A 15173-nucleotide genomic window follows, 5' to 3' on the forward strand; every position below is an offset into this window, starting at 1 on the left:
GATTCAAGCTCCCGCAGTTCCCTTTTAAAGCTGAATTATGCATTTTTCATACAAGTATGTTTCATCAAATCTCATTTAAAGCTCTGCATTCATACTTGATAAGAATGGACAGATGCCACAATGTCCATGATAGCCCTTTTTATTTCTTCTTCTTCCATGCATCATTAAATTGATTTCTCCTTTAAAATGTTTACAATAGTTCAGAAAGTACTGCAAATTGTAGGGAATTACATGTACACCACCCATGAATCACATTGCATCAAAAATGCTTGATTTATTGTTTTTTAAGCACCTAGAGTACTTTCCTGCAAATTCTAGCAAATTTTCTCATGTAGCAATCTTCCCATTCTGTCTGCAAACAAAATATTCCTTTGCAACTGATTGACAATTGCTTTACATCGATGTAAATAAGCACTGAATTGATCAGTGTTTTAGTAGTAGCCATGATAAAAAAATCACGGGCGTACATACTTGAGCAGGATTCGAACCTACAACTTCCTGATCTCCGGACAGGCGTCATCTCCACTAGACCACCGAGCTTCCGCCTGACAGCATGTGTTGGTTAAACTGATCCTTATAGCATCAGTCAATTCAGTGACGATCGATTCAGTGCTTTTGTACGTTGATGTAGGACAATTTGTCAATCAGTTGCAATGAAAACATCTCGAAGGAAGAATTTCATGAATTTGAAAGTACTCCTTTGCTGGACATTGCCTGAATTGTATTTTTCTTTGAATAGAAGCTGCATGCCAACAAAGAAAAAAAAAGTAAAATCAGATAGCCACCCCCTATTGTCAGTTGAGATGCAGAAGGACAAGTAGTCAAATGAAGTTTTTTTCTGCATTTCAATTGGCAATATCATTGATCGCAAATGCTGTATATGCTTCACCTTCATGACTATTGCTTTTCATCTTGTATCTTCTTTTTTTTTTTTTTTTTTTTTTTTTTTACTGCTGTACATTCAACTCGCAGTTCTTTGCAGAAGCTGTTAGTCAGCCTCTTTTGGAGGCGGAGCTTGATGTCGTCAAGGTAATTTCATAACTGTTTCTTTTCAAGTCTGTCTCACCCTAGTCTAGTTTCTAGCCATTTTTATTGTATCCCCCGAACAGAGTTCAAGAATTTTTGTGGAAATAGCAGAGATTTCCTTGTGAGCACTCTACCGGCTGCGTTTCTTTTCCATTGGTATGATTGGGTGTTAGGTTCAAGGCAGACTAAAGATTTGGATTAGGGTAAGCGTTAAGCTTTATGTGCGCTTCAACACTAGGATTCCTTGCCGGAGCATTTGTCATCACAGCATTTGTCATGGAACCCGCTTTGTCAGTTAACAAAACAATAAAATATCAGAAGTGGAAACAAAAAAAAAAAAAAGCAATTGTCTGCATTGATACCTGTTGTCACCTATTGCCATTATACATTTTTATCCCGAATTCATCCAAATGGCAGACTGGAAGAGGGTTAGGTTTACAGTGCATCCAGATTACTCTATAATTGTATTCCCTCACAGGTACTACCAGAGGATACTTTAGATTCTGCAGAGTTACACCGCTGCATCACATTATTGTCATCAAATTTGGTACCCAGAGACAAAATGTGGACAGGATCATTGTTGCCATGATAACTGTATTTATTTATGGAATTTCTGTGTGAGCTCTATATATTGCGATGATGTATGATGCTGTGGGTTCGGGGGATACATGTGCTCAGCTGCGCGACCCGCCTAGCACCAATCTCTTGTTTCGTCTTTATTTCTCCGAAATAAAAATGACTAGAAACTAGACTATTCTCACCCTGGACTGACAGTGCTCTTTTGCCTTCTGTTGTTTCTCACTATTAGCCAGTGATCTAAGAAAATGCAATCCAGTCAATTTTTAATAGAAAAACAAATATCATTGCTCTAATGACAGTTTCCTGATCATTTTATGGAATGACATTTGTTTTTGTGCATGTTTTCCAGTGGGCGATCATCATTTCACATCACCTGCATGGACATTGGTGAATTTTTACCCGTGTAGATATAATGTGGAATGTTCTTTTCTTGGGTTACTACAAGGGCAAAGTTTGATAGAGCAGTTTCATATTCCGATCTTACGCAGGGATCTATTTGCAGTAATTTCATCATCAGCCACACATGGAAGCATGCAAAAAATTAATTGTCATAACATGCCTCCCTGATAGACCAAAGGTGGATACAAACTACACATTTTGCTTTTCCTTTGCTACAGTGCACTCTCATTATAAGGGATACATCTATGTTTATAAAGAAATTCCAGTTACAATGAAACAAAAATTCAGACTGCAACGTTATCTGCTCTTTTTTTTTATTGTTTATTTGTTCGGTTATAATGAAATTTTGATATGACGAAAGAAAAGTGCTGGTCCCGAAGACTTTGTTATAACGGGAGTCCACTGTACAGGATAAAAGGTAACAATATCTTATGTAACGATTATTGATCTTCTTGACAGGAGAATCTAATTATATCTTGTGAGGGATGTCAAAAAAAAAATATATTTGATAAGAAGTTGCAGTGCATTTCAAAGTGCCTGAAACTCTATGAACAACCTCATTCAGAAAGGGAAAAAGATCCCGAGGAAAGTGTGAGAGAGAAAGAGAAAGAGAAAGAGAGAAAAAGAACACCCAGTAGAGTAACATTGAGAAGTGATTACATATATGCAGCATCAGACACTGAAAATTTTAATTACAAATTTAGATAAACACAACCAGTTGCATTTTGGAGCAATATTCTACTGTATTCTGAGCTCTATATTAAAAATGAGTATAATCTGATGTCCGTATTCCAGTGTGACAGTTTTTGCTATAATTGTTGTTGTTGTTTTTTTTTCCAGGTGGGGGAGGGGTTGGGGTGGGGAAGGAAGGTGACAGGCTTTTAACTGTTCAAAAAGAAAACAAATTAAACCAACCTCATCTTTTGTTGAATGCATCCAAATTCCTTCAGCTGTTGGATATCCTTGGCTATGGCTTCAGCACCTCGGTCTTCTGCAATGCCACGATGCTCGAGGCGTACGTGCTGTTCCCTGAAGGCACGGACGTGGAAGAGATCGTGGAGGTCCTGTGCGGTCTGGACAACTCTGAGCTCGAGGGCCTCCTGGCCATTATCCTGGAGGAAGTGGACACCCGCTACATTGCCGAAGAGGTGAGAAATCGGCGTGATTAAAACATACTCCTTCAATTCAGTAGAGTTTGCTGACATTATTAATGTTGGTGGTCACCTACACTATGTCAATAAGACGTCAAAATAAAGAGCCTTTTCCTCCCCTTATGTGGTGATAAGAAATTTTTGGATGAGAACTCAACATCAAACTCTTTCCTTTGTTTTGTTCTTGAGTAAATACTGCTGAAATATGTAATTTATATACATATATACTATATACTAGCTAAGCAATAGCATGTTATAGGTGAGCCCTGAATGTGTGTGGATATGCACAATAAGCACAAGTAAAATCATCATCATGTGTTGTGTATGCAGAATACTGATGTTTTTGTATAAGTGGAACTTTCTGCATGAAAATGAAAGTTTGCGAATATTTTTGCTTGCAGTATGTAATGATATTTTACCTTTTTCGATCCTGTGGAATTAAAAAGATGTGGAATTTGTTTTGCCCGACTGAGCTTGAAAACTAATCTGCTTGAATCTCTCTCTTTTTTTTTTTTTTTCTTTTACGGTATAACATTGGATTTAAATGGAGACAATAAAAAACAAATGAGGAGCGTATTAAAAAATTAATGTTTGCATGATGTAAACAAGTTACACTGTTAACCTTTGAAGACTAGTCCTGAGTAATTTAGGCAGGTGTCTAAATGATAAATGTGGGATACAGCAAAAGACACTCGACCTCAACGGGTTAAACGTGTGATTTCTGTTTCTTGACTGCTGCACAGGTGACCGCTTTCTTGAATGCCGTTGAAAAATACGGGCTTGGGAACTTCACGCGGGATGTGCTGGACCTACAGGAGAGGTTGGCCGACATCGCCGACCTCGGGGACTTTGTGGACGTCCTCCCGCAGCTCCTGGAACTTGCACGCTTCATCCCCGACATCCAACGCTTCGTGGAGATCATCCAAGGTGGTTCTCCCCAGGATATTCTCAGTAGTATTCTCGACAGGTGAGTCTGCAGCGTTGCCTCTTCAGCATGAGGAAAAAACTGTGTAATCATAGGCTGGGGTGTTGATGGAACACCCCCTAGCTTGTTGGAACAGAATGTAGCATGCATTTACTCTGTCGGAAATTAATTAATTTGTGTTCAGACGCAACAGATATAAAGGCTTTACAAACTGTTTTGGTATTCTGGTAATTTAGCATTTTATAGTATTGTACATTACAGGGCATTATCCTTTCTGCAATGTAAGTTGTTGCCCTTATGCATTGTAGTGATACTTTTTTTTTTTTTTTTAAAGGGACTGTACAGTACTGGCTGAGGTGGGGATTCATGTTTTGAACATTCTTAAGTGAGATAATGAGAAACCTCTTGTGAAATATGAAAGAGCATGTAATTCTAAGAAGGATTCAACGTTTATTTGATGAAAATTGGTTTTCACATGGCTGAGATATCAAAAAAAGTGATAACAATAAAAGGCGACATGCCACAACTTTATTAGGATCTCTTTGTTTCACCTTGTTTTTGGATATCTCAGCCATTTCAAATCCGATTTTTTATCAAATAAACTTTTGATACCCCTTAGAATCCCATGCTCTTTGACATCTCATAGAGTGGTTTCTGAAAATTTCGCCAAACGTAAAAAGCTAAATCCTCACCTCGACCAGAACTGTACGCACCCTTTAATGCAGTGAATTGTACTGGATGCATATTTGCCTCTGTACTTGAATCATCAAGACAGGGGATTCAAATAAATTGTATTCATGACTTTTATCACATGCAAAACACAACAAAACAAAACAAAACTGTTGGCAGAAAGGTATTTTGCTATATCGGGTCAGATTACCAATAGAGATAAGATTCTGAGTTTTAAAACGACTTAGAATCCATCAGAAATTGATGTTCTTACCATCTAGCGTAAGTGTTACATACATAATTCAACCTCTTGGAATGTTGCTATTGAGAAGAAGGGCTTTTGAACTCATGAAGCCACTACGGCGCACTGACTCACTCTTGATTATCTACAGACAGCAGGGGATTTGAAAAAAATTCTGCAGCAAAGAACTACTTCAAAAGGATTATAAGCTTATCCTTTGGCTTGGCATTCTCATTGAGAACACTCTATTCATGATTATTTGAAAGTATTAACACTATTGGTCACTCTTTTTTAAAGATTTAATGTACACTCTCACCTGCCCTGAGTGTGAAAGATGGAGTAAAGTGTTGTCAGAGCAAAGAAATATGTTTAAAAAAAGAACAGGAACACAAAGTAGTGTCACTCAATTGTATGTTTCCAAACTAAAGATTTAGATACAAGGAAGATCACTGCTTTACAAGGAAAAATCACAAGTGAGAAATCAGAGCATGTTAACCCAAATCAGTGTATTCCAGTCCTGCAGAAATATTAACCAGTGCTACAAGTACTTTCTGTGGGTTTTGTGATGCTAGATGGTATGTTGAAGTGATGCTTGCACACCCAGTACTTTTTGGTAACACAGTCTAAGAAACTCCATCTCAATCTTTTGGGCATCATTTTTATATTTTCTATGATTTGAACATGACAATGTCAATACTGAAATCAGTGATCGTATTTGCAGTTCATCATTTCTTAGATTGTGTAGATTTTGAGGATGACTGTAAGATACATGTACCTTCAATGAATGAACAATGAAAATCAGGATGAATATGCGTTTCTCATGGCTGAATGCATCACAAGTTGCACCGTATATGACCCTGCATCACAAAACAACAAAAAAAAAAAAAAATTACAAAAACAGAGAAATCGCCAGACGTGGAATTTTAGTTAATGGCAGATTCTCAAACGTACTGTCCTAACCAGTGTAAATATTGAAAAGAAAGCATGCACTCTGGAAAAGTGTATACTAGGAAAAGAGGCTCTGAAGTAAAGGGTCTGTTCAAGCACTTAATCCTTCTGTGCTGTGAATGGGTAAAAAAACAAACAAAAATAGGATGTAAAACTCCTTAGCAACAACAACAAAGGGATGAACTGATAAGGCTGAAACTGAGCATGCTTTATAAACACATTCTACCCATGGCTAATACCAACTTTCAAAGCAGTAGTATCATTCTCTCAAAAGTTATTTGTGTTGAAAGTGACGATTGTGTAAAGGATTTTTAAGAAATAAGAAGGGGAGTATAAGACATACCTAATCACACTATTCTATGTTCTAGAAAAAAAAACTGCTCAAAACACAATTTCCTATTCATTTTATGATCCCAAAGTTTAGAATGATGTAGAAGAATTGCTCTTTTGATAGAAAATATGAAAAAATAAAGATTGCCTAGGGTGACCCATTTCACCTATTCTGAGTTGTCACATAAAATCAGGGCGTGCGACTTTTCGTTGGTTTTGTGATGTACAGTCACATATGAACATGCCTCTCCCATATCAAATGTTCTGTGCCAATGAAAGTACAGAATTATTGCCCAGTTATGTAAATGCGTGACACTCAACTCTTCTTCGTTGACAGTTTGGGAATCATCAGAGAGATTCTGGATCGACAGCCGGGAGACATCGAATGGCTGGAAACGACAAAACAAATCCTCTCGGTGCTAACAGACCTCGTGTCCTTCCTCCAAGACCTCCTCACAGGCAATGTGCCAGGTAAGTACTCTGGGAGAATTCTCTCACCTTACAAGAACCCACTGAAGACTATAGTCCCTAACATACTCTGAGCAGGTTCTAAATGGAAAATGCATGTTATAGCCAAAGCAGTTCACTGTCAATGGGTTAAGGAAAGTGTTTCAACCTTTTTTTTTTTTTCTTTTTATGCCTCTGCCGTGAAGAGTTGCCAGAGGCATTATGTTTTCAGGTTGTCAGTCCATTTGTCCATCCTTCGGTCCATCCATCTGTCAGTATTCCATTTTGTGGACAGCCTAATTTAAAAAAGGTCAAAGGTCAAATGTCATGGTCAAATTATCAGAATTCTCTATTTCTCCCATATCTATGCAGTGTCTAAAGGTATCTTTTTAAAACTTGGAGAATATAAAAATGTTAAATGTCACAATTTTGTCGTATTTTGAAAGAATCTCAAAAGCATTGTCATGAAAATGAATGTCACCAATTAGTGATTATTTGAGGAATCGTGAACCATGGGGTCAGGGGGCAAGTGTCAAAGGTAAAAATGCTCAAATTCCTGAATACTTGCTCTCTGAAACAATTTAGTCATCCATCCAAATGAAACCTAGTTCAAGGAAAGTCAACACTTTTGTGACAGAAATGTCATTTAAATTTTTTTTTTTTACCACATTCTGCGAAACTGTTGTCTTACATCGTCAAGAAATACTCTAGACCTATGATTGGGAGAACCATGCATTATGCCGAGGCATACCAGACACAGTAGCGATATTTCTAGTTTAATTTTAAGGTTTAGTTCTACTCCATGTTAGAGCAGACTTTTATAAATGGAGTAAACTCAGACATGATTTGAAATGGTAAAATTTTCTTCAATTTGAAAACTATTGACTAGAGAGAATTCAAAAGCTGCACTTGTTTTCACAAGTCGTATTGGCCACGGTATCGAGGATGTGAATCTCATCCCTTGATTGATATGAATTAAAGTTGTGATGATTAATAATAACCATATGATTTTGAATTTTTACCATCCTGTTCCCTCTTCATGCGACAGCAGTTGGAGAAATACCTTTCGATGACCTGCTCGATGGCTCCAACATCGAGCACCTACTTGGTGAATTGAACATCAACTCTTCCATTATCGCTGACTTCTTAAACAGTAGAATTTCACTGGAGCGGGTAAGAGCAAGTGCCAAATACACAAATCTTGTGGTGATGTCTTGTATATATTGCTTTGCAAGTGTGATACAATTTTTCAATGACCTATTTTGCAACGTAATATACTGTATGTGTGTGCAGATATCTCATGTTTAATCACGTTGACAATTTGGTCATCATGAAATGGATTCTACCAAGATGGCAGCTTGTTCACTGTTAATTGTGATAGTGATGGTTAGGTTTTTGCAAGAAATACGTCAGTGTATGGAAGCCTTCAAGCTCAAAATTCATTTTTTTGAAAGCTTTTAATGCTGCTATTGAATTATCCCCTCTGGTTCTTCCTTGTGTGTTTTCAATCTGATGTAAAAGAGTACAATTACATATGTATATAATATTTTCCTTTTAAAGCTCACGTGATGAGTGAATATTGTTCAATGAAAGAGCTCGTGTCTCTGAAAGTGGAGTAATCAAAGGTCATGCTTATGTTTAATTAATTTCATTCTTAGTCAGCATTTTCATACTTTTTTTTTTCAAATTTCATTTTTACATTTATTAGCTTTCCTCATTTTTTGTTTTATTTTCAGCTGCCATCTCAGTCTCACATCAGAGCTTTACACCTTGCAATATCTGCACTTCACAAGACTTCACGTGCATACCTTTTGATAAAATATGCTTATGTTTTGCTTCCTTCAGCTTGCAGCATTCGCTGACCTCCTGAGGAACCCCGATTCCCTGGTTCGTGCCTATTGCCATGGCAACGTGAGCTTGGAACCGTTGTTCTCCCTGCCACAGGGCCTGGACGACACCGTGCTGAGGGGGGCGCTGTGTAAGGGAAACACCACGAGGCTGCTTGAAGCTGTCTTAGAAGAGGTAATATTATTTCTCGACCCCATGGAATAATCGGTTGTACACGTACCTCTTACAGGGCTGTCCTCTGTGTCAATGTTCAGAATGACATTAAATGAATTTCAAAGGAAGATAACTATGATATTATTTATCTGTAAGATTTGTCTGTGTGTGTGTCAATGTTGAATGATGTGTTGCCATGGTAGCAGTAATTTTCTTTTTTAGATAAAAAGTCTGCAAAAATGTTGTGGATTGAGCTAAATCCCTCAGTTTTTGCTGAAGGAGTTACTCATATTCATTGATATTTCTTGTTATTTTTATTACTCGTGTGTGTTTCAAATGATTTGATTTCCTGTGGCATTGCTAATTTTAAGCTGCATGGCATTGTTGTCTGTGAGAACCCCTCTCCCCAAAAAACCCAAAACAAAACAAACAAACAAACAAGCAAACAAGCAAACAGACAGACAGACAGACAAACAAACAAACAAACAAATAAACAGACAAACAAACAAAACATACAGACAGACAGACAGACAAACAAACAAACAAACTCTCCTCTTCCACTGTATACCCCACCATGCTCAGACAAAGCTTTCTAGACCCTTGAATTCAGGGCGATGTGTGCCTGCTCGCACCCATTCTCACACTCTCCTGTATTACTCTTCCTTGCCCTATGTCAGTTGGCCGAGCTTCAGCATGGCTTTGTATTTGACTTGAATGGTATCCTGGGCCCCCTCCTGAACCAGACCGGGCAGCTGGGGGAGCTCTTCGACGACCTGCCCCCTTTCCTCCGCGACTTCCTCTTAGGGTTCAACACCACCCAGCTCGACCAGCTGTCCCCGATCTTTGACCTTATAGGACTCTTCTCCAACCAAACCGGAGCAGATGGATTTATGGATTTGTGAGTAGCTTTAGTTTCTTTTCAGTTTGTTTTTATGTGAGAAAACTGGGCTGCATTTATCCAACATGTAACCATTGTCATAGATATTGTGTAAAGACCACACACAAAAAAAAAAGAAAGAGAGAAGAAAAAAAAAAAAAAACCAAGTCACCATGATGTAAGAGGGTGTCTTCAAACACTATGAAATAGTACACACAGATAAGCCCTTCCTTTCTTCACCAATTAGCACAGATACAAATGTACAAGTATCTGGAAACTAACTGTCCATGAACAGAGATTACCTAAACCTCCCTGATTCCTTGTTATTACATAGCCTTTCTGTTAGACTCAAGGCACATTGTTTCACCTGACTTAGTCTTTTGACAAGGCCCTCTCGCTCTGTGATGGCTATTATGGGTGAGTGAAGCGAGGCCAGGCGAGCATGACAGCGTGAGGCCCCATGCTGTCCAACTCAGCAAGAGGGCCTTGGCAAAAGACTACACCTTAGTGGGCTCGCTAATTTTGCAACCAGGTTAAGTTTGGATAGTTTACTTGAAGCTGACAATAAAGCTTGGAAAGATAATGGCAATGTTGGCAATGTTTCTCCTCCGGCAGACTCGGGGATGCCTTGGCAGTGATGGAGGGGATGTTCATGCAGAGTACCTGGTGGGATGAAGTCCGACGTCAGCTGGCCATTCAGTCCGTTCTGCTTGATGCTCAGATCTCCTTGTGGCAGAATATACATGGTATAGTAATAAAGCCAACCTGCCACAGTATCCCTGTTGTTGATTTCATTTTTGCCTCATAGTGGCAATGGTTGTTGGTTTCATTCACTAAATCGATTCTGTCTGGACACATACAGGTGATATAGACCGTAATCCACTGAGCTGGTCTAGATTCTGTATCTCAAAAATTTAAAGCAAATTGTGATTGGATACCATGAATGCACTTGACACATTGCATACGCCAACAAACATCCAATAAGGAATTCACACTGACACATCCATGTACAAGATATAGTACACTGGTTTCATCATTCATAAATTGCACAGTGTTTTGAATTCACGGTGAAACAACAACAGCCCATGTAGATTCTAGGGAAAATGTTTCAGGCCTCCAGATGAGAGACATTTTGAAGGGAATTTACCCTCACCAAGCACAACTCAGTGTAAAAAAGTGTAGTTATATCAGTCTGGTATTTGATATATGATCCCTCCCCCTACTTTCTTGCATTATTTTTGATACAATTTTACAATTGGGGCTTGGAATGGTACACTTTTATTTCACAGTTTTGAGACCTCCATTAATGGGCTTGAGACTGTCACTGTTTTACTCCCTCTCAACCACAGATGGCACTTTCCTGGAGCCACTCTTGTTGAATCCATACAGTGAAGCCATTGAGCTCCTTCTTCAGTTGGGTCCCAATGTCACTGAGGCTGTTCTTTCCACATTCATCAACCCAGCAAAGATTGAGGTAAGGTCGACCTGGTATTATACATGTAGTCTCCATGTAACTTTCATGTCAGCGCAATTTTTCGATCGCCTTCAATAGACTTATAATGTGATGTCAAAGACAGGGGGATATATAGGTGGAATATACATCATAAGTTATAAACCATGTATACAATAGTGTCCAAAGAGAATGGTAAAACATACAATGTACATGAAAGTCATGGTATAGTAGTTGATCAAGGAATGATACATCTCCTTGACCTAAATTGTCTATTCAACTGATCAGATTATTTTATTGATAGACAATTTTACCCCATTCATATTCCTTATGACTGACTTATACTCTGATTTTTCTGTGATTGTAGATTTCCTGTGTTTTTGTGTGAAAATTTTGCATTACCTATAAACGTATGATAAGATATTTGGAGTGATCCCAGTATCATCCAGACACTGCAAGATGAATATATAATGCATATATACACACACATGCTCTCAGTTTTATAGTGGTCTCTGTTTTAGGTGGTCTTTACAGACAAGTGCACACCATACACATGAATTGGCAGATTATTTGATAATTGCATACTATAACTCCAATACACATTGCAAGCAGGAATAAAAATGTGAGAGGATGTGCTTACAGCAAAAATTGTAACTCTGGAACAAATGAGTGCAAAATATAGCAAAGTATTTTTTAGATTCTTTTGCTCCTGTTCAAAAAAAAAAAAGGGGGGGGGTGGGGGAAATGCTTTGTCCAAGAAGAGATGCATGACTCTGGCAGTAGATATTGTCTCATTACTGTACGCCAACTGATAGGACTGTGTTTTCAGTATGTGGCAACTTTATGCAGGGAAATATTGCCCTTACTGGCCTCTATATGTGACCCGCTACAACAAAATGATCCTAAAGTCGGGCGAGGTCGATTATTTGAAAATTGCATGACACAATTCCCTAATCTTTCTGCTTTAAATTGATATATAACATGTCTTATAAAAATAATCGGCTGCGGAAATATCGATGTTTAAAAGAGCGCATGTCAAGACGTCTGGGAAATCACTGTTTCGAGAAAAGCGCCCTAAAAGTTCTGCTTGCGACGCAATCACAATCAAGAGACACGCAAGTCAGTATTCACCTCCGGACAATAGAAGTTAAGCCCTAGCAACCCCCGAAATGCTCATTCAAACACATTGTCGGCGGTCTCCTCACCGATCAATCAGTGACCAGGATGTCAGCAGAAGCGGCTCGCACCGCCCGCCCGCACGCACCAGTCGACTGGGCAGTGTGCGAGCTTCACGCTTCGGTTAGCGGCAAGCAGCAAACTGACCAATGAGATCACTCTGGTCGTTGTTAGGGGCGGAGCCTATGTGTGGCGCTCAATCCAAATGTTCAAACCAGTTTCTGCTTCGTTGAAACGCCAAAAAAACATGGCCTAGAGAAACGCTATTTTTTGGTCTTTCCTTTCATCATTTTCCTTCAAAATTTCGACAGATGATAGAAGACATGTCAGACTCTAATAATATGTCAAATTCAGAAAATCGTAAGTTTGGACCAATTTTGATGCTCTAACTTCAAACTCGATTTTCACGGCTTCGACCGTGCGTGACTTTAGGACCATTTTGTTGTAGCGGGTCACATATGCGTGCAAGTTAACTTAAAATTTCTCTGCAGGAGAGTTCGAAGGTGCTGCTTAACTCGTTGAGGACAAGCTGATCTTGCCATTTCATGTATTTTCCATAGACACCTGCTTGAGTCTACTACGGACTATAATTCAGTCTTCTACAGGTTAAAACAGGTGGCCACTAATACAGGTGGGTGTTATTAACAGGTTCTACCTCACAAACAGCACTTGCATGTGCATGTACACCATTCCTGTGAACTATTTCTCTCTGTCGTACAGGAGCTGATGGACTTGCCTCCAGGGGAACTGGCGCTAGTCTTCTGTTCAGACTTCATCGAGTATCCGGCTGGTCTGGACGTGACCTACGCCCAGGAGCAGCTGTGCAAGCTATCCGTCAATGCAACCTGGCTAGACGGCGTCCTCTATATAGGGGCGTCTCTCTTCCCAGACGTCGCCCATGCTGTAAGCTGCAATTTTGTGTCTATGTGCGCTGTGATTTGGGAGTTGGGGGGGGGGGGAGGATGGAGAAGCAAACTTAAGAAAATACAGTGCACTCCTGTTTCAGATAAAGAACACAGTTATAACAAAATTCTGGTTACAACGAAGTAAAAATTTAGGCTGAAACATTATCCGTCCTATGTGTTTTTATTGTTTATCTGTTCGGTAACGAAATGTTGATATATAACGAAAGAAAACTGCCGGTCCCGAGGACTTTGTTATAAAGGGAGTCCACTCTACACCAACATCTGTCATCCCTCATTAACACTTACTACATTCGGCAGTTCAGCAACTTAATTGTACAGGAGAAGTGTGTACATGTATTTCTCCCTCTTAGGAGGGCACGTGCATATTTTATTATAACAAAGCATCTTGAATGTGTGAAGACTTTATAAACCTATGTTGTTTTCACCGTAGATTGCTGTACTTTTGCAGCAACTACAGTGTAACAAACATTTTACAACTAATACTCCCAAATGCTCATGGGCACAAGTAATGGAACATGAAAAATAACTAAAGTGGATTGAATGTATTAATCCTGTGATATGAACTATTGTTTTATTCTATTTGTTGTTATGGTATTGGAGTAGCTTTATACTGCTCCATCCTGTTGCTTCTACCAGGTTAACTATCTTCTGTTGGAAATGATCACTGACGAGCATATATTGAGTGGAATTCATTCAACCCATTGATTATGGGAGCCTGGTTGATCCTGTACAGAGTCTATGAGTGCTTCAGTCTTGTTTTAATAATAATAATAAATGGCCAGAGTGCTCAGCCATGGAAGTTATGTAAATGTTATCTGTACTTTGGTTTCTCTCCCTTCAGATTGAGACATACTTTGTCCTCACAACGGCCAACGTGTCATCACCGGCGCTGAGCCACTACTTTGAGAACGCCACCTTCCGCAACATCCTGCACAAGCAACAAGAACTCCAGGATGCCATCTGGGCTGCTCTCAGCCAACCCATAGACCTGGGGGCCCACTTCGCCGACCTCGACCTCAACATCACGGGCACGCCGGACGAGTGGCTCGCCATGCTGATGCGACTCCAGCAGGCAGCCGCCCCCCAGCTCCAGAGCAACTTGTGCGTGCCACTTTGCACAGATTTAAAAAAAATTTTTTTAGCTTAGATCAGTATTTGGGAGCTTTAGGTTTTCGCCACAGGGATGTTCAGAGGTAAAAAAAGGTCTTCTGAGCATGCGCAAAAACATACGTCAAGTCGTTCTATTTATAGCTTGCGTCGCCTGAGTTTTTCTCTATGCCTTCTGGGCTATTTTTACGTCCGCTCAATTCACGACGTAGAGAGCTACTTCATGCACCCATCATATGGGGGCGCCATTTTATTTTTTTATAGATTGCGTCTTCGCATAATCTAAAGCTACTTTTCAGCACAACGCAGGGAGAGAGGAGAACGTCCACCGCAATCGTAGTCTCAAACATCCGCGCCGCAAATCTAAAGCTCCCTTTTGAGCCATAATGCAGGACTGACAAGTCTACCTGTTTCGGCAGGGGAAATTCTAATCATCTCTTCAAGTGTCAACAAGAGAATACAAAACAGTCCTCCCTGATTTTGAATCGCTTTTCACCTTTTGAGTAGCCTATGATATGCAAGTATCTATTAGATTGCCTTTTGGGAACTCCCTGATTATGATGTGTTAATGTTAGCAGTCCTGATAGTTGTTCCTCTTTATGGAGAAAAGAAGAAAGTTGATGTATCACAATGTTCAAAGGATCTCTAATCATCAAATATGTACTGCTCTTTAGGTGTTGGTAGCTTAAAACAGTGGCTTGTATTTGCATAGAAATATCAAGAAAAAAAATATGTCGTGTTTTATTGCATACATACAATAATCAGTAACCATTTACTACATGTAGTCATTTAACTCCAAAAGTTGAGCTTTGTAGGTCCACTGTTCGTTTCATTGTCTTGTCATTTTGTGTTACATCTATGATTCAATTTCAGTGTTTGTGTACATGACTCTGAAAGAATTTCTTGTGGTGCTTAGTTTGT

At 39.3% G+C, this 15173-nt stretch overlaps 1 protein-coding gene across 1 annotated transcript in view; it reads left to right on the top strand.

The window, feature by feature from the left end:
* The window catches only part of LOC140233781 (uncharacterized), a 157213-nt gene that overhangs the window by 25293 nt on the left and 116747 nt on the right, over positions 1–15173 (top strand). The window contains exons 6-15 of the mRNA XM_072313875.1: positions 2955–3152; positions 3899–4122; positions 6606–6739; positions 7764–7888; positions 8561–8737; positions 9394–9614; positions 10209–10339; positions 10943–11067; positions 12940–13122; positions 13987–14246. Coding sequence (XP_072169976.1) covers positions 2955–3152; positions 3899–4122; positions 6606–6739; positions 7764–7888; positions 8561–8737; positions 9394–9614; positions 10209–10339; positions 10943–11067; positions 12940–13122; positions 13987–14246 — 1778 coding nt within the window. The remainder of the gene's footprint in view (positions 1–2954; positions 3153–3898; positions 4123–6605; positions 6740–7763; positions 7889–8560; positions 8738–9393; positions 9615–10208; positions 10340–10942; positions 11068–12939; positions 13123–13986; positions 14247–15173) is intronic.

This window comes from Diadema setosum, chromosome 10, assembly GCF_964275005.1.
Source record: "Diadema setosum chromosome 10, eeDiaSeto1, whole genome shotgun sequence".
Lineage (NCBI taxonomy): Eukaryota > Metazoa > Echinodermata > Echinoidea > Diadematoida > Diadematidae > Diadema > Diadema setosum.